The sequence below is a fragment of the Puccinia triticina genome, chromosome 8A, assembly GCF_026914185.1.
Source record: "Puccinia triticina chromosome 8A, complete sequence".
NCBI classification, from domain to species: Eukaryota; Fungi; Basidiomycota; class Pucciniomycetes; order Pucciniales; family Pucciniaceae; genus Puccinia; species Puccinia triticina.
Window position 1 is genome coordinate 1,961,660 of NC_070565.1, and position 26,155 is coordinate 1,987,814.

General features: G+C 48.6%; 5 protein-coding genes across 5 annotated transcripts; 3 read left to right on the forward strand and 2 right to left on the reverse strand.

Moving 5' to 3' along the window:
* Nucleotides 1–387: 387 nt before the first annotated feature.
* On the forward strand, nucleotides 388–3,071 carry PtA15_8A192 (uncharacterized protein; the record flags this gene model as incomplete). Its single annotated transcript, XM_053171595.1, has 8 exons — nucleotides 388–626; nucleotides 706–1,033; nucleotides 1,433–1,567; nucleotides 1,634–1,711; nucleotides 2,075–2,230; nucleotides 2,306–2,625; nucleotides 2,692–2,889; nucleotides 2,960–3,071. The coding sequence occupies 8 exons, from the start codon at nucleotides 388–390 to the stop codon at nucleotides 3,069–3,071; spliced, it is 1,566 nt and encodes a 521-aa protein (XP_053022843.1).
* A 56-nt stretch (nucleotides 3,072–3,127) lies between these two features.
* Nucleotides 3,128–5,249, forward strand: PtA15_8A193 (uncharacterized protein; the record flags this gene model as incomplete). Its single annotated transcript, XM_053171596.1, has 5 exons — nucleotides 3,128–3,490; nucleotides 3,554–3,921; nucleotides 4,002–4,240; nucleotides 4,308–4,550; nucleotides 4,627–5,249. The coding sequence occupies 5 exons, from the start codon at nucleotides 3,128–3,130 to the stop codon at nucleotides 5,247–5,249; spliced, it is 1,836 nt and encodes a 611-aa protein (XP_053022844.1).
* Nucleotides 5,250–13,046: 7,797 nt separating this feature from the next.
* On the forward strand, nucleotides 13,047–13,922 carry PtA15_8A194 (uncharacterized protein; the record flags this gene model as incomplete). The annotated part of the gene is made up of 2 exons (XM_053171597.1): nucleotides 13,047–13,536; nucleotides 13,768–13,922. 2 exons carry the CDS (start codon nucleotides 13,047–13,049, stop codon nucleotides 13,920–13,922), a joined length of 645 nt encoding a protein of 214 aa, XP_053022845.1.
* A 4,033-nt stretch (nucleotides 13,923–17,955) lies between these two features.
* PtA15_8A195 (uncharacterized protein) lies at nucleotides 17,956–18,243 on the reverse strand (the record flags this gene model as incomplete). The annotated part of the gene is made up of 2 exons (XM_053171598.1): nucleotides 17,956–18,015; nucleotides 18,091–18,243. 2 exons carry the CDS (start codon nucleotides 18,241–18,243, stop codon nucleotides 17,956–17,958), a joined length of 213 nt encoding a protein of 70 aa, XP_053022846.1.
* A 189-nt stretch (nucleotides 18,244–18,432) lies between these two features.
* On the reverse strand, nucleotides 18,433–22,426 carry PtA15_8A196 (uncharacterized protein; the record flags this gene model as incomplete). Its single annotated transcript, XM_053171599.1, has 7 exons — nucleotides 18,433–18,594; nucleotides 18,662–18,948; nucleotides 19,028–19,103; nucleotides 19,323–19,751; nucleotides 21,754–21,994; nucleotides 22,105–22,317; nucleotides 22,365–22,426. The coding sequence occupies 7 exons, from the start codon at nucleotides 22,424–22,426 to the stop codon at nucleotides 18,433–18,435; spliced, it is 1,470 nt and encodes a 489-aa protein (XP_053022847.1).
* Between the last annotated feature and the right edge of the window lie 3,729 nt (nucleotides 22,427–26,155).

Here is a 26,155-nt window from a genome sequence, read left to right on the forward strand (position 1 = left end):
GCTGGCCCACCCCTCCCAAAATCCCCTCGACAAATGATGAGTGTTCAATTCGGATGGATCGGTCTATGTGCTACTGAGAAAAGAGAGAGCAGTAGATCTGGTTGGCTGGTCCCATGCTGATCGCACCCAAAGCACGAAAAATCGAACCGACTACGTCAGAGAGGGCTAGACCCCTGTGAAGGCTGATTAGTTGAGCCACCAAAAAAAGTGCTCCGCTCATGTTCAGACGGAGGCTGTTGAGCCTGTTCTTTCCAAATCGATATCATTCATGGCTTGCGCGGCGCCAGCGGCCTAAGTGGGCTCCTCCTGAGAGCTTGGCTGGACCAGAACACAAGATCCAGGGGCGACAGAGGTGCCCCCCAACTGTGCAGGTTGCGACTGAGCCCCATGCAAGTGGCGGCCTGGCGGACAAGCGGATCAAGCAGCGGATGGCTAACATTCCGGGAAGAAAGCGAGCTGGATCTGCAGCCCCAGCGGCAGGCTCGGGTGTGTCCATGCCCCAGCACGACGAGACGTTCAGCCTCTGGCCCCACCAGTTTCGCGCCTCCAGCCCCAGCGGAGTCCGGCGGGTGCGAGTGCATGCTGCTCGGCCGGCCTGCCCGCTGGGAAAACCAGCCCCTCGCAGTGTCCCACATCAGCCTGCCTTTCCTATAATTTCCTCCGCACTTTCCTGCGTTCGTCTGAGACTGCCTGCACCCATCTCAGCCAACGATCGACCCCATCCGTTCCGTTCCGAGACAGCGCAGCATCCCTCGCGACCGAAATCCATCCACCCACAACATATCATCGCGTGCTCATGGCGGGCACGGGACGCCCGCTGATCCTCTCGCACCCGCCGACGGGCGCCCACGTCGTCCTCGAGGCGCCGGCCGAGCTGGCGGGCCTTGCGGAGCACTCGCGGGAGGCCTTTTCGGCGTGGCTGGGCGGGCAGACGGGCTCGCCCCTGCTGCTCCAGCGGCGCACCGAGGCCGCCGAGGACTCGGCGGACGATGACGAGAGCGGGCGGCCGGCGCCGGGCGGCGCGGAAGCCGACGTGCTGCTGCTGGCCCACTACCTGCTCTTCCTCTCCACCCGGCCCACAGACCGGGCCCTCGTTCCGCTCGCCCTCAACCACTTCCATGCACACCTCCTGCCCGGACAACCCGCCAGCGACATCCACTCCGCCGCCGCCCACCACGCCTCCTCCGACGAGGCCCGCCGGCTGGTCATCACGGCCTACTACCGCGCCCGCCTCTCGCTCCCCACGCCCGCGCCCCTGCCCCCGCTCCCGGTGGGCAGACTGTGGAGGAACGACGAGCCCCACAAGAAGCTCGTCGCCGTCCTCGGCGGCCAGGGCGTCAACGAAACGTACTGGCAAGAGCTCGTGGCAAGTCCTCAACAAACACAACATCCCTCCTCGCTTTCCCGCGCTGACGTCTCCTTCCTTCCACAGAATCTCCACTCGCTCTACGCCCCCATCCTCACGCCGTTCCTCGAAGCTGCCGACGCCCATCTGGATGCGCTGGCCTCCTCAGACCATGCGCACGCCAGCGCGCTGTACAAAGACCACGGAATACGCATTCTCCAAGTAGGCTTTCCCTCCCCGCCGCCCACCAATCTGTGCTGACGACTACATATTGGGCGGGACATGCAGTGGCTGAGCGAGCCGAGAACGACGCCGCCGACGGCCTATCTGGCCACATGTGCGGTCTCGTTACCTTTGATCGGGCTGGTGCAAATAGCGCAGTACATGGTGCTTGGGCAGGCGCAAGGGCTGACGCCGGACGGGCTTTCGTCGCAGCTGGCGGGGGGCGTTGCGGGGCACTCGCAAGGGGTGGTTGTGGCGGCTTTGATCGGCGGCCGGCTGGGCGCGGGGAAGGACAGCTGGCCGGCGTTCACGGGGGCGGCGATGCATGCGCTGGGGCTGCTGTTCCACATCGGCCGCGAGTCCGCCCGCGCCTTCCCCCGCACCTCGCTCCCCCCCAAGCTCATCGCCGTCTCCGCCGAGACCGAGGGCCCGCCCACACCCATGCTCGCCGTCACCGGCCTCCCCCTCGACGCCCTCCTGACCGCCGTCGCCCGCGTCTCCGCCGAGTTCGCCGCCGACTTCAGCGACCCCCGCCCCGACGCCCAGGTCTCCCTCTTCAACGGCCCCAAGGCGTTCGTCGTCACCGGCCATCCCCGCACGTTGCTCGGCCTGGTCTCCCTCTTGAAGAAATCCAAGGCCGACCCCGGCCTCGACCAATCCAAGGTAAAAAAAAAAAAAAACCAATCCCTTCTTTTACCGGTCAGTCATGTGGCTCACTCACCCCCGTCCGCACGCCAGGTCCCATTCAGCAAGCGTCTGCCGGTGTTCTCGATGCGCTTCCTGCCCATCGGCGTGCCCTATCACTCGCACCATCTGGAGGGATGCGTCGCGCGGATCCTGCGGCCGGTTGCCGAGGGCGGGATCGGAGCGGAGGAGTCCGAGTGGTGGGAGAGCCACCGGGCCAGCCTCGGCTGTCCGGTCTACAACACCGAGACGGGCGCCGATCTGCGCGCCGAGCCCGGCGGCCTGTTGCAGACGCTCGCCGACTTGATCTGCACGCGCCCCGTCCACTGGGCCCAGGCGTGCGCCTTCCCCGAAGATACCACCCACATCATCGAGTAAGTCGTGCCCCCCCGAACCTCGCATATGGCTCAGTGAAAGTGTTGACTGAATCTCGAACACAGCCTTGGCCTGGGCACGTTGTCCGGCATCGGCTCGCTTATGGCCCGCACCACCGAGGGCAAAGGCCATCGGATGGTCTTTGCCGGGCTCCCCGCGTCCGGGGAAGGGAACAAGACGATGAACGAGGTCTATGATGCCATCAACATCACTCGCGAGGAGAAATGGTCGCAGAAGTACAAGATTGGGCTGATCAAAACCGCGTCGGTGCCCGCTTTCCCTTCTCCGTCGTGTTGTCGTGTATTTGATCTGATAGTCATGCTCTTTACACAGAGATGGCCGGCTTCAGATCGACACCCCCTTCTCCCGACTCTTGAGCAAGCCGCCCTTGATGGTTGCGGGGATGACGCCCTGCACTGTCCCGGCGGACTTCAATGCGGCGTAAGTCGTGGCTGATTCTCCACCAGCTGCCCAACGCTGACAGCTGGGACACACAGGGTAATGAATGCCGGCTACCACGTCGAGCTGGCCGGTGGGGGGCACTACAATGCGAAGGGCTTGCGCGCGAAGATCGCAGCGATCCAAGCCAAGCTCGAGAAGCCGGGGCTGGGGTTCACGCTGAATGCGCTGTACATCAACCAGAAGCAGTGGGCGTTCCAGTTCCCGCTGTGGCTGGAGATGCGCAAGGAGGGCCTGCCGATGGAGGGCTTTGTGGTTGCGGCGGGGATCCCGAGCACGGAGAAGGCGAAGGAGATCGTCGACGGGCTGCGCGAGGCGGGGCTCAAGCATGTGAGCTTCAAGCCGGGCTCGGTCGACGGGATCCGCCAGGTGGTCCAGATCGCCGCGGCCCACCCGGACTTCCCGGTGATCTGTCAATGGACGGGCGGCCGGGCGGGCGGGCACCACAGCTGCGAAGACTTCCACCAGCCGCTGCTGGCCACCTATGCCTCGATCCGCAGCCAGCCCAACCTGGTCCTGGTCGTCGGCTCGGGCTTCGGATGCGCTGAGGACGTGTATCCCTATCTGACCGGCGCCTGGTCCAGGGACATGTTCGGCGTCCAGCCCATGCCCGTCGACGGCATCCTCTTCGCCAGTCGCATGATGGTCGCTAAGGAGGCCGCTACCAGCCTCGCCGTCAAGGAACTCATCGTCCAGGCCCAGGGCGTCCCCGACGACCAGTGGGAAGGCACCTATGACCGCGAGACCGGCGGGATCATCACCGTCACCTCCGAGCTCGGCGAGCCCATCCACAAGATCGCGACGCGCGGGATCAAGCTCTGGAAAGAGTTCGACGAGTATGTTTGGCCCCCTCGCGCCTTGTAGTACTTCTTCTGCCCCCCGTGTTGGCAGGCTGATCAAGTCTTCATATGTCCAGAACGGTCTTTGCCCTTCCCCGCGCAAAACGCGCGGCCTGGCTCAAGACGCACAAAGAGTACGTCGTCAGGCGGCTGAACGCCGATTTCCAGAAGCCCTGGTTTGCCGAGAAGGACGGCCAGCCGGCCGAGCTGGGCGACATGACCTACGCAGAGACTGTCGATCGGCTGGTCCGGCTGATGTATGTCCGCCATCAATCGCGCTGGGTCGATCCTACCTTGCGAAACTTGGTTGGAGATTGTCAGTCCCGTCTTCTACATGCGTCTGGCCAGACACTCATCTTGTCTCCGATTTGTTTTTTGGGCAGGGCTTCGAAGAATCGAAGAGCGGCTCTCCGTCGTCAACGGCGCGCCCAAGATCTCCGAGCTCCAGTCGTACGCCGAGCTCGACTGCCCCAGCCCCACGTTGCAGAAGTTCTTTGCCAGATATCCCGAGGCGCGCACGCAGATCTTGGCCTCTGAGGACATCGTCTACTTCCTGAGCTTGTGCCAGCGCCCCGGCCAGAAGCCGGTCCCGTTCATCCCCGTGCTGGATGCGGACTTTGGAATCTGTGCGTGCCCGATGGGGGGTGTGGGCTGACATGACCCAAGGCAGGCTCACTGACTTGCAGACGTGTTGTATGTTAGGGTTCAAGAAGGACTCTTTGTGGCAGGCGGAAGACATCGACGCGGTGTTTGACCAAGACCCGCAACGGGTGGCGATCCTGCAAGGCCCGGTGGCCGTCCGGCACTCCCGCACGACCGAGGCCACGGCGGGGGCGATCCTGCGCGGGATCGAGGCGGGGCTGGTTTCGCGCCTGCTTGCGGAGGAGTATGGGGGCGACGAGGGGCGCGTGCCGCGGAAGGACTTCCTGTGTCCCCACGTGGACGGCGCGGCGAACGCGCACATCCTGCAGACGGCGACGGGCAAGATCGCGTGCCAGGTGCGGGCGCACGCGACGCCGGGCCACACGGAGCACATCTACGACATCGTCGGCGGGCTCCCGCCGAGTCTGGCCTGGCTCGAGACGCTCGCGTCCGCCGGGACCGCCGGCCGCGAGCCCTCCTGGCTCGCCGCCCTCCTCCGCTCCCAAGCCCTCGTCCACGGCCCCGAGTTCCGCCACAACCCCCTCCTCTCCGTCCTCGCCCCCAGACCCAACCAGCGCGTCACCGTCCTCACTGATCAGAAAGGCAGGCCCCTCAACGTCAAGGTCTTCGGCGGCGTGCCCCGCCCCCGTCTCGCGCCCGCCGCCCCGCTCGTCGCCCATTGATCTGCCCCTCCCTAAACAATCCTTATCTAAACACTGCACCCGACTACCGTCGAGAAGACACTTCCCCCGTATCTTTTGTTTTGATTTTTTTTGCGTAATATTCCTCCGTCTCTGATCGACGGCGAACAAGGCGAGAAGGCAGTATATGGGACCACGGCGATGTGGCATCGGCGCCCACGCGCTGCACGATTGATGTGGATGTGACTCGGTTTTTTTTTTAAAGGCTTAGGGGCCGTTTGGACGCGCGGGTGAATCTCAGTTGCAGGATCTCGCGAGCCCCCGCAAAACTGAGATCCTTGCGAGATCTGTTGAACTTGAAGTAGTTCTTTTAGTTCTTTCTCAATTTCCAGCTTTGCTACTCTTCTTGCCTTAGTGTAGTTGTGCCGCAGTTGTCCCAAAACCTAGCTGATCAAACAAAACACCGCTCTTATCATGTATTGGTTCTTTGCTTAATCAACTCAATAGTTTCACAAATTGCTCAACTCTTTGCTAACTCTCATTACAACTGATCAGATTTGTTACTCATTAGGTTATCTTATCATGTATCCTTCATTCTTAACCAACTCTTATCATTGTTTAGATTAGTGATTGTTTGTGGTACTAAGTTGTACACTTGTGTAGTTACTTCTATCACTACACCGTTAAAGGTGTGCAAAGCAATCAACTCAATAGTTTCACAAGTTGCTAAACTCTTTGCTAACTCTCATCACAACTGATCAGGTTAGTGATTGTTTGCGGTACTAAGTCGTACACTTGTGTAGCTACTTATATCACTACACCTTTAAAGATTAGTGATTGTTTGTGGTACTGAGTTGTACAAGCTCCGAGTTCATTAGGTTATGAGCCCAGATTGTGCTTAAATCTTCAACCTCTTTGAACCCAAGTCTTTTGTACGCAATGACCAATAAGGCTATCCATCATCTTCCAATTCTCACCAGGACTACTTTTGACGACTGGCAAAACATTGTGTTCTCATTCTGTCTTGAGAAGGGAGCCAATGAGCACCTATTATCAGACTTGGTGACTGGTGAAAGAGATCCAATTGCCAAAGCAACCCTTAAACTTCAAAAAGGAGTCGCAGCGAGATTGTAACTTAGGGGTAGAAAACTACGCCAAGTTCATCACGGAAGAGAATAAGAAACAACCTCATCTTATTTGGACCTCTTTGACTGATCACTTCCAGTCAAAATCAGCTCAAAATCAATTGGTAGTTTATCAAGACTTCCTGAAAATTAGGTTCAACTCTACTCTTGAGCAATTTTTGACAGATATAGATGTGGGAATATCCTGTGTTTGTTTGGTGGGAATTCAAATTGTCAAGATGGAAAAGCAAACACTTGACAAACATCTTCTAACCAAGTACCTTGTCAACCTTTTGCATTCCAAGTTGGAAAGAACTAAAGATCTTCTGCTTAACAAGAGTCCAATCAAAATCAATACTGTCAAACAGTTCCTCAATTCTAAATTATTGAGTCTGAATAATGAAAACTCTTCATCTGCTTCTGAAGGGGTAGCCATCAAAACTGAATCTGCTATCAAGTCTGTTGTGGCGACCTGTGAAAACGGTGTTCACAACAATAATGCTTCGCATTCAAAGGCAAATTGCTATCAACTTCATCCAAATAAAGCATTGGAAGCTTTCAAAAAGTGTCAAAGTCAGAATGCTTAGATGAACAAAGCTAATGTCGTAACATCCAAAGATGTTAGTGGGGTCTACGTCTGTGGTTCTAGTCCTCAAGCCTTGGCTGTTATTCAGGACAACACACTCATATTCCTTGACAGCTGTTGCTCTGATCAGCATCACTTCACCAAATACAAAAAAATTGACTCTGCAGTGAAAATTGCTAGCAGACAATCTTTGCCTATCAAAGGGCGCCGTCTCATCAAGATCAAAAGAGGCAATGGGAAATCTTTTGCTGTGAGGGCTCTTCATGTGCCATATTTGACTCATGCACTCTTGAGTCTTGCTCGCTTATCAACATCCAACTGCGACTTACTTTGTTGGGATGGTTCTCAATACTTTGTTAAGAACATTGTTATTTTTGAAGCGCAAATCAGTAGCAACATCTTTGTCTGTCAAGCTAAGGTTGTTCAACCACCTGGTTCCTCTGTTGCGTCATTGGTTGTCGCGCATTCTCAAGGTCCGTCTGGAGTTGCTTCTCTAAGCTCAGCGGACGCTGACTCTGAACTTGTGCACAGGCAAGCAGGGCACCCTAGTCCAGAAGCATTAATTAAAGTGTTCAACATAAGCTATCCAACTTCAAGCTGTGAATCATGTTGTATTTCAAAATCTCATTGTCAGCCATTTACTAGTCAACTACCTAAGCCTACTTGTGTCCTTGACTACATATATATGGATCTCACCAGCAAAATAACACCAGCCACTGTTGCAAAATGTTTGTACTACTTCAAAATTACCAATGCGTTCTCTTCGTACAAACATGTATATATTTTCGGACTTACTTCGCGCACTGCGGAAAACTCTTCACGCACTGTGGGGGTTGTTGTCCTGACGTCCAGCCCCCAGTGCGCGCTTCTGCCACGGCTCTTCGCGCACTGCATTTTCCCCCAAAAAATTGGCTTGCATTTCTTGAGATATTTTTTGATGAATCAATAGAATGGCTTTTTATGATCCCCCAAAAAAATAATCAAGTCATTTAGGGGTCTCCTTGAGCCTAGAGAAAATTGACATGAAAAAATCATATTTTAACGCAACAAGCATTTAAAAAGCCACTTCCTGCAACCCAGTAGGCACAAAAAATTCACAGTACAAAATTGCATGTGCAATTTCACAGCCTGCTAATTTTCAGAATTTTCACCAGCTTTCCTGTAGCTCAAATAGGTATTGTGTTTATTATTTTGCGTATATGTATAACTTTTGGGGGTTACTAAACGTACCCGGTTTTTCCGCGTTTGCACCCGGTTTTTGCGTACCCCCTTTTCCGCGTGCGTATCCGGTTTTTTTCTACTCATTTCTACACAACGCAGGTAATATCAAAGTTCATCTAAAATGATGAACAAAATTATCATGCAATCAGAATACCAAAAAAAAAACAATTTTAATTAATTAATTATTTTTTGCATACCCCCTTTTCTGGGGTATATACTTAGGGAATAACTTTTTTGTTACATGCCCCAGCCACACAAAAATTTCAGGGAACTTTTAATTGTGAATATCCTACATTCCCTGAAATTTTTAGGATTTTCAGGGAGTGCGCGGTGGGCTTAGTAGGAAAATTCCCGCTAACTGAATAACTTTTTTGTTACATTTCCAAACAAGCTAAAAATTTCAGGAATATTTAAAATCTGTATAATACCCGTGTCCTGAAATTTTCAGCAATGGGGTGGCATAAAAACATGAGATATAAGGGGTGTGCGGCAGTCTTAAGGGGAAAAATCCGGCTAATTGAACAGCTTTTTTGTTACATATCACAGCAGTCTAAAAACTTGAGTGATATTTCAAATATGAATATCCTCTGTGACCTGACATTTTTAGCAATGTTGTGGCATCATAACCTGAGATGTAAGGGATGCGCGGTAGTCCTAATACCTACTACTGCGCACCCCATATAACTCATGTTCTGATGCCACAACATTGCTAAAAATTCAAGGTCACAGAGAAGATGCATATTTGAAAGTTCACTCAAGTTTTTAGACTGCTGTGATATGTAACAAAAAAGCTATTCAATTAGCCGGATTTTTCCCCTTAAGACTGCCGCACACCCCTTATATCTCATGTTTTTATGCCACACCATTGATGAAAATTTCAGGACACGGGGATTATACAGATTTTAAATATTCCTGAAATTTTTAGCTTGTTTGGAAATGTAACAAAAAAGTTATTCAGTTAGCGGGAATTTTCCTACTAAGCCCACCGTGCACTCCCTGAAAATCCTAAAAATTTCAGGGAATGTAGAATATCCACAATTATAAGTGCCCTGAAATTTTTGTGTGGCTGGGGCATGTAACAAAAAAGTTATCCCCTTAGTATTTACCCCAGAAAAGTGGGTACGCAAAAAACCGGGTACAAATCAATTGATCATTTGGAAATTGAGTTTTTTGAAATTCTGATTGCATGATAATTATGTTCATCATTTTAGATGAATTTTGGTATTATTTGCTTTGCGTAGAAATGAGTAGAAAAAAACCGGGTATGCACGCGGAAAAGGGGGTACGCAAAAACCGGGTACAAACGCGGAAATACCCGGGTACGTTTATTAACCCCCTAACTTTTTTGTTACACACACCAAAGGCACAAGATTTTGAGAGCACAGAGAAATATGCTTCAAATTAATTCCCTGAAATTCCTAGCAATAGTGTGTCATTATAAAATGAGATATAAGGGGTGCGCGGCAGGCTTAGTAGGAAGATTACTGCTAACTGTATAGCTTTTTTGTTACACACCCAAACAGTCCCAAAATTTCAGAAATGTTTTCATCGTAGATATTCTCCGCGCCATGAATTTCTTGGAAATAGTGTGTCATGATAACATGAGATATAAGGGGTGCGTGGCGGGCGTAGTAGGAAAATGGCTGCTACATGTATAGATTTTTTTTACACACTGAAACAGTCTGAAATTCTCAGGAATGTTTCAATTTTACATATTTTCCGCGCCATAAAGCTCTTAGCAATATCCAAGTTTATTAAATCCACACAAACGTGGAAACCTAGATCTAAGTTTTGGCCTATTTTCAATTAAAAAAATAACACAACAGACGAGCACACAATTTGGACAATACACAGCCATTGAAAATATCCCCAAAGGCCCAAAGGCCCTATGGATTAACCTCCAGCTGTGCCAGAGCAACAAGCAAAAAAGGGCAGGTTGTGAAAGACTCTGTGAAAGAGCCATCAAGCAACTAGGGGGCTTCCAGGGAGGGGGCGGACGAAACCACAGCCCCTGGGGGGACAATGGACACCAAATGTACGCTCCTTTTAAATATTCAAGCTCTCTGCCTCCCTGCACACTTTCGTCCCTGACTCTGTAGGCGCCTCTGGCACCACGCCCACCATTTCCTCAACAACTCGACGCCCACCGCATCATTGGCAACACCACACCAACGCCTATGCAGCCGCCCCCACTCAGCTCTTCTTCTTCCTGCATGCATGTTTACTCAGGTTACCAAGATCTACGGTTGCTTGGTCAAACCCTTTGCCCATAAATTTGACACATGTCTCAACCGTTGTCTGCCAAGCTCACTGCCGACTCTCTCATGCGCCGGACCCTGCCTGACCTCGCGCCGTGTTGAGGGACAACAGGGACTGAACTAAAGCTAGGCTGTTGAGAATCACGGGATTGCCTTGATCAGTGAATATCAAGTAGTATTTCAGTGAGGAAAAGGGAAAGGAAGAGAACCGGTAGAGTCGTGGATATGATAGGCTTAGTATAAGCATCACTACATACAATCATATGGTACCCAACATACGGGTAATCTAACATCCCCCCTTGCTGATAACTAAGACTAATCAGTATAGTAGATTGAAAAATAATTGAAAACAATGTTGATATGGTACTGGTAACAGTAGAATATCATTGGTGTAGGCATAAAATGAGATTTTAGCGTACTAAGAAAAATGAAAGGGTGACAGCAGAGATAGTGCAGCTACTCATAAATGACATTGATTTCATCTTCTTCGTCGTGGGAGTCAGAACCGTAGCCGCCTAGTTTGACAGCGGTGGCGGCACCGGCCTTGGTTTTAGCGTAGCTCTTTGGTTTTGGACAGTCGGGTGAGCGATGGCCTTGTCTTCCGCAGTTGGAACAACCAAAACGTTTGGTGTTGGCGGCGGAGGCGGAGACGATGTTGTTGGCTTTGGTACCGTTCAAGCTGACCTCATGAGCCTCCAGAGTCGCAGTTGTGTCATCAAGCGACATCTCCACAGCGGTATACACAATAGAATCCCGGACGTTGGACCACAAGGGAACGAGTCCACCAACAAGGCGATTGGCGATTTTTCTATCAGTAGGTAATTCGCTGACCGTTAGTAGATCATTGGCGGCAACCCAAACACGTCCAATCCAGAGTGCGATTGGCTTGTTCGGATCATGTCAAGCGTTCCAAAATGCTTCATGCAGACGGATCCGACGAGCTCTGGTATTCTTTTTGTATGCATTAACAATTGTCGAGAAGAGACGAGAAGCAGGCTTGACTTTTCGATAACGCTGGCCAAGAGCATTGGTCAGCGTCCATCTGATGGTGGAGAATGCTAGTTCCGAAAGTGCGTCCCAGTCAGCAGCAATGTCCTTGGGGTTGTAGCCTTTGGAGTAGTCAGCCGAGGGAGCGGAGGTGTCTGGTTTGGGGTCTTCCTTAGGTCGAGGAAGAGTGCCCTTGACTATATCCAGCGTGTTTTGCATGCCTAGCGCAGCCTTGATGCGAGATCGCCAACGTGGAAATACAGACTCGGTGCCATCTAACTGTTCGATTGACTGAACCAGATTCGAGACGTTTTGAACTTAACGATACAACATTGCGAGTCCGATTGAAATCAATTGGTTGAGCGAGGTTGGGAACCAAGTAAAACAAGAACTAGAGCCAGTTCGATTCTGAAACTTGGAGGAGGTGAAGATAATTTTTTTTGTCAAAGTATGAGTGAGAAAATGGGTCTCACAACCTGTTGAGGGACACCAGGGACTGAACTAAAGCTAGGCTGTCGAGACTCACGGGATTGCCTTGATCAGTGAATATCAAGTAGTATTTCAGTGAGGAAAAGGGAAATGAAGAGAACCGGTAGAGTCGTGGATATGATAGGCTTAGTATAAGCATCACTACATACAAGCATATGGTACCCAACATACGGGTAATCTAACACGCCGGACAGATCATCCGCCTCAAGTCTGATCTCCAAGACTACGGCGAGATCTATCTTGACCTGGATGGTGAGCCCTGGTGAGCCCTGCACTGCCAGCATATTTGGCTGGGTTGAAGTCATCCCAGTTTAACTGGGATGCACTCAACCAATTTAAACTTGGTTCATCTCAACCAATCAAATATAAACGCAAGGGGGGTACCTTGGATTTATATTTCATCAGTTGAGATCACCCAAGGTTAAATTGGTTGAGTGCATCCCAGTTTAACTGGGATAACCTCAGCCCAGCCAATTATGCTGGCAGTGCTGCGCAAACAAATGTGTCCGATCTGCATGACTGAAGATATAGATGCATACACACTTCTTCTGCAGTGCAGTCTTTTTCACCACAATCGACTATCCTCCCCCTACTACATAGCCTCGCTTGAGGGAGTTTTCAGCCTATGTAGAAGGGGTCGACCGCCCTCGCAATCCCTCGCGCGCGCCCCTTTACATTGCAGACTGTCTTACATGTGTAACACAAACCTGTCTAGGAGGCTGTCCGATCCGCAATTCGGATCAGACTAAGTCGGGGAAAATCCGGATACCTACCTGATTGGTGATCACTGTATCAGTAGGAGTCGTGATCCAAAGATAAACAGCTCCTTCTCGAGAACACCACCCTCCCGTCCTGCGAGAACACCGCCCTCCCGTCCTGCGAGAATACCGCCCTCCCGTCCTGCGAGAACACCGCCCTCCCGTCCTGGCCCGCCTTGACCACCCAATCGACGGCACTCCTCAAGTCAAAGAGCTACCCCGCCGAGGAAAATACTACCTACTACAACAACGATACTACCAGCTCCGAAGAAAATACCACCATTGCTAGCACAGCTCGCGGCGACCCTATCCGTGCGACAGGCAGCAGGATGTTTAACATGATCTACAATGGACCGGCTCGCCGCCCTCGAGTCCGCAGACGCGGCGACCCCCGTATCCGTGCGACAGGCAGCAGGATGGTTAACATGATCTATAATGGACCGGCTCGCCGCCCTCGAGTCCGCACAACACCAACCCAGCGCGAAATCCTTCAGCAAGCTCGCTTTGACCAGAAAATCCGCAATGGTCAACGGCTGGGTGCTATTCCTGAAGCTCCAACCCCTCTAGCTAGACCGACCAACCCCACAAACGATGATATAACCAACCCTCCGGACGGAGCTAACCATCAGATGCCATTTGAGGACAATCTCCAAGACCCCGCGTGGCTGGATGACGATCCTATCGTGGCTCATGCTAGCTATCATCGAATGCGCCGTTACGCTGAACGCCGAGAGATCATTAGCACCCAATGGACACAATTGGAGACCCAAGTCACATCAGCTTACCTGCAGTGTCAACGTGATACCTCCAACTGGACATATCAACCTCAAGGTTTACCAGCTGAGTTGTGTACCTGTTCATCCGACGATATTCATGAACGACAAGTAGATCTCATTGATATTCTCCGTAAGTCCCTCTTCTCCGCAGTTCTGAATCAAGAGGAACTAATCAGCCTCAATTTTGTAGAACATCGTCCGCGCACCGCTATTCCCTTCTGCAAGTGTGTACCAGACGTAGTTCGATTAATTCACCACGGATATTTTGCCTCTTCTGCCGATCAACCACGAACAGCATTTTCAATACGATTGGTCCAGTTCCATCATTTCATGTGGCAATCAGCTGTTGTCTCTTCTTCAGCTTTTGTGAAAGCCCTCGCCGCCTTCCTGGTATGCAATCATTCCATTGCAGCTTGCTCGATCCTTTCTCCAACCGAGCATCCAAAACCTAGCAAGTCACACAAGATCATCTCTACCTCGTTGCCCTTTGCTCATCCAGTCGCAGCCACACATTGAGGCCATGGTTGACCAGTTCCTAAACAATTATTTACATTTGAATGGATGGCCGTGCTCGGTGGCCGTTCCTGTGAATGTAAGAAATTGTTAAGGGATTGGGGAACCATGGCCTCAACCTCACCACCAATGAAAATCCCGCAACAACAACCTTGAGAAGAAATCAGCTCGAACACGCGATGCAAGCCGAAGTGCTGAAACCACGCAAGAGCAGCCTCACAGAAGCGGCCGTCAATCTCCCGGAGCCGCCCAGACAAGTACTTATTCCATCATCCATGGAAACTTCCAACAACAACACTATGCTCATGCCAGTAAAGACCGCCCTCGTGATGATCAGTATCCAGTTGATTTTCTGTCACCCTCGCAGCTAAATGCTGATGTTACAGCAGTAGAATCTACCGAGGCTGTTTCTGTAGGAATTGATGTAAGTGGCCTCTCTCACCAGGTAGAATAATTGCTTACAGCCAATGTACTCTAGCCACCATGTTCCGACTCGCATAAAGCCGCAAATGATACTCGAAGCGGGACAAGCTGGGAGAAGTGTGATGATAATGGTCTTTTTGCCGGTGCATGTCGACATGATGCTCCTTTGCTCTTTGCTAACATATTTCAGACTGGTGAAAAGTGAGCCCAGCTTATTGCCTGAAGTCCGAAATGTAGCTAACTATGTCAATATCTACAGGCTATATTATCCGGTTTCGATTGTGCGCAATATCATTGATGACTTCCCCAGCCACAAATTTGGCATTATTTATGACCTTGGGTGCCATCTCGAGACTCATGTCAGGAAGGTAAGATATAAAAACATCTTGATTTGGTTGCAATCAAACTAACAAGCATACTGTGTAGAGGGGATTGTTAGACAATCGGATTGATGACCTGACGTTTGGGACATCAGTGTTCCATTCATAATTTGTGCATGAATGGTCATGTCAAGTGAAGTATAACCCTCGACTGAACCCCTGGTGGGGATTATCAGATGGCGAAGGTCTTGAACGCCTCTGGTCTTTTTTTTCACAACTTGTTTCCGCACTTCGTGTCTCAACTCGACTACATCGGCTCACTCGACTACAGGCCCGAGCTGATTACTATACCCAAAACCTCATGGAAAAATGTTTAATGACTTGATTCAAGGTGGAGGGAGTGTGTGAATCATTTGTTAGCCATGTACTTGGATTCATTTATTGTGTTAATACCTTATTTTATTTGACTGGTCAGAAATGCTGCCTATTATGTGATTGGCCAAAGTTGCTTCTCATTGTTAGAGCCAAGTTGCTTCCCATGATTTTTGCCAGAAATGCTGCCTATCATTAGACTTACCAGAATCACTTTCCATTATGAGAATTTCCCAAAATGGTTGTAGGGTGCATACTCAGTTGTAGGATGACAGATAAAAGTTGAGATTTGAGCAGTGAGTGGGAAAAATGGAGTGAAACATTTATGATTCCAATACTTGGGTCATATATTCTGTGGAAGATGCAAGCCACACAGATTTGAACTGTGCAGTATCTAGAAAGATCACAGGTTAGTCATGTGTATTTACCAAACTATTCCAAAAAAAGTATTGAAGAATGTTTCACTATTCCACAATTTGGAATCATGATGTGTGTCATTTCTAATTAGTGCACTTCAATTCAAATTGAACATATGCTGGATGAGTATTAATAAAGCTGTTCAAAGTATGGAGAAATGTTTAAAATTAATTGAAGTCAAAATCTAGAACTCAACCAGGGTCCACAATTTCTAGTTTTTGGGCTTTGCAGTTAGGCTGGATGAGTATTACACAAACTGTTCAAATGATTCAAAAGCATGAAATTTTGTTTTATATTAATTAAAATCAAATATTCCATGATTTGGAATCATTGCAGCTGCAGCAGCTTGGCTTACTAAATTGGGACTCAGGAATGAGGGGGCACCATTTCTAGTTTGTGTACAATATAGCCATACTTGGATTTAAAATGAGAATGTTTCTGTTGGATGAATATTCTGAAGCTGTACAATATATTCAAATCATTTTGAATATAATCAGACTGATTTGAAATGGCACACCTATTTGAGTGTCCAGTGTTACCAGAACTGCAAGTCCAGTGTGATTCTGATAGGCATATATATATAATGAGTGCATCAGAATTTTTGCTGAATGTATTTTAGAGTGATTGGTGTATCAATTAATTAGTACCTTTTGTTAGTGTCATCAGCGAGCTTGATAAATAATCTGAAGGCAGGTGAAATCCAAGTGAAGCCCCCTTTTTTGCAGGGAGGATTTTCACATGTCACAAATATTACATTGTTTATCACACTTGATTATGACACAACAAATGGGGCCTTATCACTTCAAACTATTGGATTAATAGATTGGTACACATTTTTTTTGTTATCTCAACTATCATTCAGCTTCACAAATGATTACCTTCACTACAGGAAGACAGGTGTTGTTCCAGCACGCAATGTCACCCCAGCAGTCACTGCTGTCACCAAGTTTATGTGCCACTGCACACTTGTTGGTAATGAGCCTGTTTGAAGTAGCCTGTGCTTGATTTAGGTTGTGTGTTCAAGCCCCACATTGGTCAGCAGTACTGATGTTGACAAGTTGCATTTGATAGAAGCAACACCACACATATTACGCTACACTTAGCATAGCGGTTTTTTGGGGCCGCTACGCTAATATTACAATGTAGCTTATACTCTAGCTGGTAGTTCAGTTGCTTTATTTAGGGTATCATCAACTTTAAAACTGCTGTGCTGTGCTGAAACTCAGCGGGCCAGAGGTTGAGCCCACTGCTGATTAATATCACCGGACAAAACTGGCAATTTTCAGCCAGCCAAATCAGCAGTAAACTGCTGTGCTAACGCTGCTTTCAGTGGAAGACTTCTGAAAACAGCGGCAGCACAGCAATCAAGAGAACACTGATCTGGGTACCAAAGGATCAGACAACAGCTGATATCAGTGGTTGAATGATAATTTTTTGGGGAGTTTTGGAACAATCATTTTTTGGGATGTAGCAAACTTGGATGTTGCACCCCGCTGCAGCTGGGGGAGTTTTCAGCGCTCCCAGCAGGGTGCAGAAATGTGTGCGCACTGAAACCGGTCAGCTGCTGCGGCAGAAGTCAGCGCTGCCAGCGCAGCAAAGAAAAATCAGCACACTAACAGTGGGAAAGCGGTCAGTGGCTGTGGCAGTAGTCATCCCTGCCAGCAGGGCGCAAGAAAATCAGCAACAAAGCAGTCAGCTGTTTTTTTGCTGCACTAATTCTCAGCTTTTGTGCTCCTTTTGGCGCTGTGTAACACTGATCAACATCAGGTGTCAGCAGTGGAACACTGAATTCAGCCTTAGCTCAGCACTCTAACCGCTTCACTAAAACTGATTGGGCTAGAGGATTGCCAGTAGCAAGACCACACATATTACACTAATTACATTATCACCGCTAGAAATTAAATGTAGCTGAGAGCCGCTAAGCTTCCAGGCTGTTAGCTTTAGCTGTAATATTGACCGGCTAAGCTCTGCTAACGCTAGATTACAGCTAATTAGCGGGCCGCTACAGCTAATTAGCGGGCCGCTACAGTTAATTAGCTGCAATTTGTAGCTAAACATGCACTTTTTCCCAAAAATTTTGTAGCTTTAATTGTAGCTGATTATAAGCTACATTGTAATACTAGCCTAGCGGCCACAAGAAACCGCTACACAAAGTGTAGTGTAATATGTGCGGTGTTGGCGGTAGACCGCTGCGCTGCAATGAAAGCGCAGCGCAGCAGTGTTGCTTTTGGTATCATCCACCATGATTGAGCATTGAAACAAAACAAAAGAACTCTGTTTGTTTTTTTAACGTATTTCTTGCAGGCAAGGGTGCAGAGCAATGTGGAAAGCAAGATAAATGACAAGAATAAAACAGGAAGACAGTTTTCATGTTATGAAGATCTAGAAGAAGAGTAGTGAAAATATTTCAAGACAAAAAATAAACAGAAAGACAACTCCAATTTGAGTCTGAAAATGTAAGAAAAAGTCTTGGATCAGGGGGGGATGGGTGGGAAAAGTGGGTTTCAAATGGTAGCTGCTTCGATGTTGTTGTCATAAGGGCTGGACTGATGAGTTGCATCGGTCTGGTTCCACGGAGTTCAAACGATGTCAATCAGATTATTGTCCAAGTCCAAATGGATAGCTGTTATGTGGTCAACATGGAGCGAACAACTCGGTCGGCTGATCCACTCAATTTTGGTCCTGGCCAGAGGTGCGAGTGCCAACTTATACCCGGAGCTGGCCAGTCTTGATTGAGTATTGGTCCATGGCCATGTCTTGACAATACCTTCGGTCTTGGCCTCTGGATTCATGATTGTGATTTCAGAGATGACATAGTTGGATGCAGAACAGGAGACATAATGTGTGTGCTTACTAATGAATTCACGCATCCTGTCGGTGACCTTAACATCATGTGATGGCTTCTTACCACCTTTTTTTTGGGTTTTAGTTGCCAAGTCAGTGATCTGAGCAATACTGTAGCCGGTGATGTAGGATTGAAATCAAGCAGCATAATGCTTTTCAGCATTGACATCTTTGGCGTAATTGAGGAAAACGTTGGCGCCAGGTGTGCTTTGCGAGATTTGATAGCTGCTTGCGCCAAGGTGGGTGGACACCGCAAAGACCACAAACTGCGCGTTGTGGGTTGCTGCGACTGAAGTGGCCTGCCACAGAAAAAAACCGGCTGTCAACTAGGTGTATCACAATAAGTGTGACAAGCGGGAGGCACACCTTTTCAATAAATTCATTAACACATTTCTGAACACAATGGTAGTCATTCTTGAGGGAGACCTCACTGCGAACAGAAGTAACACCACCACCTACCTGTCCTGAAGGGGCCAAGGAAAAAGGCTCTTCAGGAAGGATCAACTCACCCGACTCGTCTTCATCAAGGGCACGTTCTTCATCAGTCAATCCATCGTCAAGGTGTTTTGCGGAAGCTTTTTTCTCCTCCGGGGTAAGCTTCTTCCACAACTCAGAGACTTTCTTCATCGCCGAATCGTCATCGACGCCACCAACTAAACATGATAGAAATGTTAGCCACCACATGGACATATGAAAAAGGTCAATCAGAACGGAAAAACATCAAGAACTTACCTTCTTTGAATATTGCTCGAGCTTCAGGGGTCTTGAGAAAAAGATTCCAGCAGTTCGGTCCCTTGAGGGCGAGGCGCTTTCCCCTTGAAAGGTTCAATCTGTTATTCAAGCAATGTTAGACAGGGCGTAGGTTATGGGAAGAAACTCACAGAAAGCCATCAATCATCGCAATGGAGAGCTGATACTCGATTGCTTTGATTGCTAGAAGTTTCCTTTGCTCCTCATAGAATTCAAGAAAGAAATCGCGGTCTGCTTGGGACATTGATCCTTTTGAGTTCTCTTGCGCTTGGACAACGAGTTCGTTGTAGGACTTCTGAAGGAGGACTTTGATTGATTGGGGTGAAGCAGAATCATCGTCATTGGTGGTACGTTTCCTTTTTTTGGTTGGGCGTTCGGTAAGAGAGGTGGAAGCGGGTGGCTGAACTTGAGGGATACCAGCAGGTGAGTTGGGCTGAGGATTTTGGCTGGCAGCATCTTCAAGATTGTCAATAATTGGAGCGCTGTGACCAGATCGAAGAAGCAAAGAGTGTTGACTTGGGCTGGGGATAGATCCACAAGGATTCAGGATGGGCCGATTGAGACCATATTGATGCTGAGGTGGGACGATGTGGGCAGCGGAGTGAGGAGGCATGTTGAAGAGACCGGGTGACGGGTTGAGGAATAAAAAAGAGCGGGTTTCTGAGGTGGTGATCATCTTCCAACAAACCAAGGTACCGTTTGGACACTGTAAGGTTAGGTCTAACTTGCAGCAGGGGATACGCTGCGCAGCCGCGGCTCTGTCCGAACTTGAAGACTGATGTTTACATGTAAGACAGTCTGCAATGTAAAGGGGCGCGCGCGAGGGATTGCGAGGGCTGTCGACCCCTTCTACATAGGCTGAAAACTCCCTCAAGCGAGGCTATGTAGTAGGGGGAGGATAGTCGATTGTGGTGGTCTTTTTTGTGTTGAACTTCAAGTACAGCTTGCTGAGCCCGGATGTCATGCGGGGCCAAGAAGCACAACCACAGCACACTTTTGCCCGCTGACCTGGCTCGCCACACGTTTGCTGTGGTGCTCCATTCCAAACCATAAGTAGTATTTTATTGCTTTCCTTTACATATATTCATCATTACATTGCCTATTACCCCATCATCCTTTCACAAATACCTCATTATTATTGCATATTCAGATTCTACGCCAAATTTCACCTATAGTCACTCATACATAGTACCCCCTTATCTTCAATGGTTCAATAGTTATAGAGGATATAAGACTTACAGAAAACCTACAGTCTTCATTAGTTACATTACTCATTTCATTAGTAACTTACTTGAATCATTTCATTACATTCCTTTTACATATGTATTCTCACATACTAAACCCTTTACATACATTACTTATCAGGTACTATGCCTATTGTACACATTACATCATTGGATCTGTGCTCACCCCTTTTAGTAGTGCTCATCATTATAAGTTGTTACTATGTTCACATCACCTTCCCCATTTGTACAATCTTTTATTCCCATAGCCAGAACCTTTCCCCATTTGTACAACCTAAATTCCCATAGCCAGAACTTCTCATTGTCTGTGCTCATCCTTCTTTCATATAAGAACTGTCCTTCCCCCCTCACTTGTACCTCATGCAGAATTTAATATACAGAAATTATAGTGCCCATTCTCATCAACCCATTGCCATTGAATCATTGCCAATTGCTTTTTCCCCTTCAACCATTGCTCCAACCCTCTTACCCTCAGTAGTCAGTAGTTAAGCTCATAGTACTAGCTCCTAAGATCAAGCAGAAATCAGCCTGACTGTACATGTACTGGTTTATGCAAACAAAGATACCTGTGAGCCTGAGCCGCTATAGTGGCTACAGGACACAAGAAAAATGGGGGGCACTGGTTGTATTTATTGGGATATAGAACTACAAACAGAGAGTAAGAGAAAGAGAGAAAGAAAGAGAAGGAGAAAGAGAAAGGTATGATCTGGAGGGGGTCTATCTACTCTTTATGTGAGGATCCTCAAAGTCAACTTGAACCACCTGGAAAAGTGGTAAGGACAGCTGTGCCAGACCAACAGGGGCTACAGCCTCCGCGCGCACCAAGGAGACGGTGGGGGGACACAGAATAGTAAAACTAATCTGCTCTGAATTTTAGACTAAGTCTAGGATTAACAGAGTAACCTTGATCTTGAGAGGGGTTGATGTGAAGAGAAATAAAGAGAAGCAATCAAGAGACACAGAGTATCACTCTGGATAATCAAGGTTCAGAGAAAGAGTTTACTTACTGTCAATAACCTAGGCGCCTGTGACGGTAGGTGTACTGGGAGCGTGGTATCCTCTTTGGTAGTGATCCTGGGTTATCTACGGCGTGGTTCTGGTTGTCTGAAGTCTGTAGATCCTCCTCAGGCAAGGGGGATCCTGACTTCGAAAATTTTCACAGTTTGCTTATGTAATTACATATGTAGATGTGGTTTGGCGCGCCTGGTAGCGCTGACACGTCACAACTGCGCATGCGCGCCACAACTCAAGAACTCAGGGAAGGAGTAGAGTTACAAAGAATTGGTAAGTTGTAACTAGGGTTAAAATTGCATGAGGAAACAGAATATGAAGTCAGAACAAGGATATATCTTAATATGAAAAAGATATGAAGTAATTCATATGTAAAAAGTAGAAAAAAGGCAGACTTTAGGTCAGCTGTGTTGACTCTAAGGCTGACAATACCAGAGAAGATCATCTGGAGACCTTGATGGGGCTTCCTGCGGACAAAAGGTCCTTGACGACCACATTAATGGTGTTAGTGTGTGGACAGAAGGAAGAAGTCTTAGTGGCCATGGCGAGGTTGATCCGGGCTGAGAAGGCAAACCAGGCTGGCTCGAGGGCCTCAAAACTCAACCTGGTTGTGCTGTCTCCCTCAAACGTCTTCTCGTTGTTGTAGGATACCTCTGGGACCCGTGGGACCAGGAAATACACCAGCAAGGTCCCCCTAAGCAAAAAAACATTGTCTGTCAGTTTTGTGGGAGATAAAGTGGAGGGGAGTGGGTATGCAGGAGTGGCAGGAAGAAGAGCAGGCCGAGGGCCATGACCCGGGTGAACCATTCCCCAAGACAACGTCTCCCGTCCAAGAAGTCTCTGACTGCAGGCTGGTAGAGGGGTCCGGCGCGGCCAGTCGCTGGGACGGTCTGTTGGGCCAAGGCCATGCTGTGCGGCTGGGTGCTGGGTGTGGTGGGGTCGGAGGTGAGATCGGCGTAGCAGGCATTTGAGGCCTGTTCTGTGGCGCGGGGCGGGACGGTTTCTGTGAGTGGGCAGCTGTAGAAAGATCAGAGAGGGGGGGGACGGCACATGCCTTTGTAGACCTGGAAGCCCAGCCCGTTGTCATCTTTGTTGCTGTCGTCGTCGGGGTCTGCGCGAAAGGCATGTGGGTTCTGGGGTGCTTCTCTGCCGGCAGGGTGTGTACAGACTTGATGGTATAAGCGGGGGGAAGAGTGATGACACTAATTGAAAGAGGAAAGGTCAGTGGTAAGCAGGATGGGCCAGTGCGCTTGTCATGCTCGGGCAGCGGGCGGCGTGGTGAAGGTGTAGCATTGGGCCTTGGCTGAGTTATTGTGCCCTGTGGCAATGGCCGCACATTGTCTGGGTGTGGCTTGTGAAGTGGTGCGTCGAGGGTAGAGGCGCCACCAAGGCGGTTACAATAGCTTAGGTGAAGGGTGGCGTGGCTGGTTGGTAAGTGGGCGGCGCGGTGAGATGGAGCCTCTGGGTACATATATAAGGATGGGGTTGGGATCGATGGAACCGCAGGGGATTTGGTTTCGTCCGCCCCCTCCCTGGGAGGCCCCTAACTGCTTGGTTAGTCCCCCCCTGGCTAGTTTACCAACCGGCCCTCTTTTGCTTGTTGCTCTGGCACAGCTGGAGGGTCATCCATAGGGCCTTTGGGTCTTGGGGATATTCAATGTGCCAAGTGAGATAAAGGGGAATGTTTTGCCCCATTTTTTGAGAGAAAACACCCCAAAACTTAGATCTACAGGTCTATAATTCTGTGGATTATCTATGATGCATGACAAACATACATGATTTGCATATGCAATATTCATAGTTTGTTCATGGTGCATGAAGCCAGGGGGTGTGTTGGAATATATGCTTCAAGCAATGATGGGAAGTTACATATGTTACAATATCTAGAGGGATTTTTGTAACATAACTTCCCACTGTTACCAGATAACGCGTTACCGTTATCTGCCAACATTGCTTCTTGGGCCGGTGAGTAACATAACAGATGTCAGATTATGAAACGCAACACGGAATGCTTCTTAGCTTGCAAGTTCCCTTTTAAGTGGACTCGTGCTGTTGCAAGATTGTGAAACCAGCCTCGTCCCAAAACTGACCATGTAAACTGGAACAAACCTTTACCGCAGCTTTGGCGAGCAATGTTTCAGCCATCAACCCTGACATCTGGTCAGGTGAGGCGCAAACTATTCCTGAACCCTGATTGCCTCAGCAAGAAGGGATGCCCAATTAGTCGGGCCATGAAACAGTCAGTACAACAACTTGTGCCGATAAAAGAGATTCACTGCTCCGCCAAAAGCTGACTCCTCATCCTCATTCTGATTCCTTCAGCTTCACCGTCCTAAGCACGTCCTTATCTCATTCATCAACAGACTTGCGCATATAATTTCACTACTCCTTTTTGACTCTTGCTCCTCTTAAACTCTGTTTCTCACATAAACTTCAGCACAATCTTGTGTGCCCTAATTCTTGATTTCATTCCTGAGCTTCTTGTTCTCACCTCTCTTGCCATTTACTTTCTTAAAAAAATCACTCTCATTACTTCAACAAAAAGGTCCTCAATTGCTCTCACATCCTTGACTATTTTTGCCTGTGTCTCGCAATCCTCAACTATCTCTAGCATTACTACCCTTGCTCTTAGGTAAGAGCACTTAGATTGTTTTGTGTTCCTCTCTTTAAATCATGTTCACACTCTGACAAGAAATCAAAATGCTCTTAGTTCTTCCTAATCTCACAACAGAGGGTGTTTTCACCCTCAATACCCGGAAAAATAACGGAGATAACACGTTAACCGCGTTACCAGAGGTGAAAATGCCATAAAAGGGGGAAAACTCCCCTTGTTTGCGCAGTTTATCCTTCTATAATTGAAAGGGATAACGTAACAAGGCTAGGAAGAGAGGTAAAAAAATTAAAGAAAACGTCATAGAAGCTTTGCCGCCATCATTGTAACAATAACGGCAAGGATTCCGTCACGTTTTTGTTACGCTACTGTTACAGGTAGCGTAACCTCCCATTGTTGCTTCAAGCCCCATTTCAGTGGCCAAGATATATGATCTAATATCCAAAAATCACCAGTAAGACCAGCTGTGTTTTTAGCTCAGTGGTATAAGAGCAGCTCTCATGAATGTAGAAGGTCATGGGTTCAAATCTCACAACACACAATTCTTTTCACCTGAGTAATTTCAACAGTCTTGCATGCTTATTGGCTTGACCCAAAGCAGTTCTTACAGGCTTATCTTACGCACAACAAACCAAAAATTAAGTCCGATCGTTGGTTGTGGGGAGCACCAATTGGATGGCCGACAACAACAGCCATTAACATTTTGACCGCAATGAAGCAACTTGTTTGCCATACTGCTGAAGGAAGAGCTTGTTGGAATCAATACATACTATCCAAGGTGTGTCCTTCTTATCTTGTTGTCTTGGCTGCGTTTTCTTTGGGTGACAAGGTTCTGATGCATTCTATCTTATTGTTTGAGCAGGCACAAGCAATCCTCACCGCTGAAGGTGGAGCACGCGGACGATTCCCAGGTGGGTTTTTTTCTCCGTTTTAGGGGGCTCAGTATATATCATCGATCATGTACACCTGATCAGGCTTAGTAGCTCCGATCATCTCCCAACATGGGCGGTTCCGTGCACTATGTAGTTACTAAATGAATTTGGAATGAAATGTAGTGATGTGCTTGACATCACTATTATTTTTTGTTTTTTATTCTGATTTTTGAAATATTTATTTTACAAATAGATGAGCTAGATGCAATATAGGATGTAAAATACATGATAATACTGTGGAGAAAGATGCCATTCAGGAAAAATGGGTCCTGTAAGGAGAGGTTGAGAATTGACGGAGTAGTGAGGAATATAACGTTGAGCGTGGTCAAATACAGCAAAAGCAAAAAAGCTTGCGGGTCTGGGAGGCTGAGAATTGCCTGCTGCATTTCAGCCACACACCTGTACAGCTCCACTGTACAGGATGTCACATTGCCTCCGGGCGACTGGTTGAGCTTGAGTTGCGTGTCGGGCCCACTGTTGGGTGGGACAGGTAGTCCTGGCGAAGAGGCCGATGGGGGTAAAATTGCACCAGGATTCCAATGGTGCAACCCTCAATACCCCAATGTCAATAATGAAGGAAATAGCATTTTTCTTCCAATGATATTCCTGTATGCAGCTTGACATACAGGACCTATACAGGCTTGAAGGGCAGTGGCTGAGATTCCAAAATTGGGCCTGCCGGACCGCAAGCTTTTTTGCTTTTGCTGTATCCGGATCTCTCATGTGAGAATCCCTGATCAGTCATAAGTCCCTCCGGCAAACCCTCAGGCAGGGAGGGGCTTAGTTAAGCTCAATACAGAATCAAGCTTGAACTCAACTGCAAAGAGGTTGATAAACTTGGCAAGGGCATGATTATTTTGGGACAGAAGGGTATATCTTCATCCTGAGACAGGCTCTCTTTATCTACATAGATCTTGCCAAAAAGAGGGTTTGGGAGCGCTGCCAGCCCGCTACAACAGCGGAAAGCATGTTTTCATTGCTATACTTTGCGCGCTTCCCACTGCACAGCCTTCTAGCGCAGCAAACCGGCCTCCCCCATCCGAGCTCGAGCTTAACTAAGCCTCTCCGAGGAGGCGCGAAGCGTCTCCGAAGGAGAGGCTTAGGACTAATGTCCCATATTTGGCCTGAGGCTGACAGGTTTTTTCAATGAAAATGTGTGATTTTGTGTTTACAACTCTCCTACAACTTGGTATCACCTCATAATCCAAATCCCAGTTGGCCATGTCTAGGCCTTGATCTCAGCTGTCTTGTACATGTTTTTCCAAGTAAATTCATCAAGAACTGGCCGCTCAGCAGCCATTCTTGTAAGGGC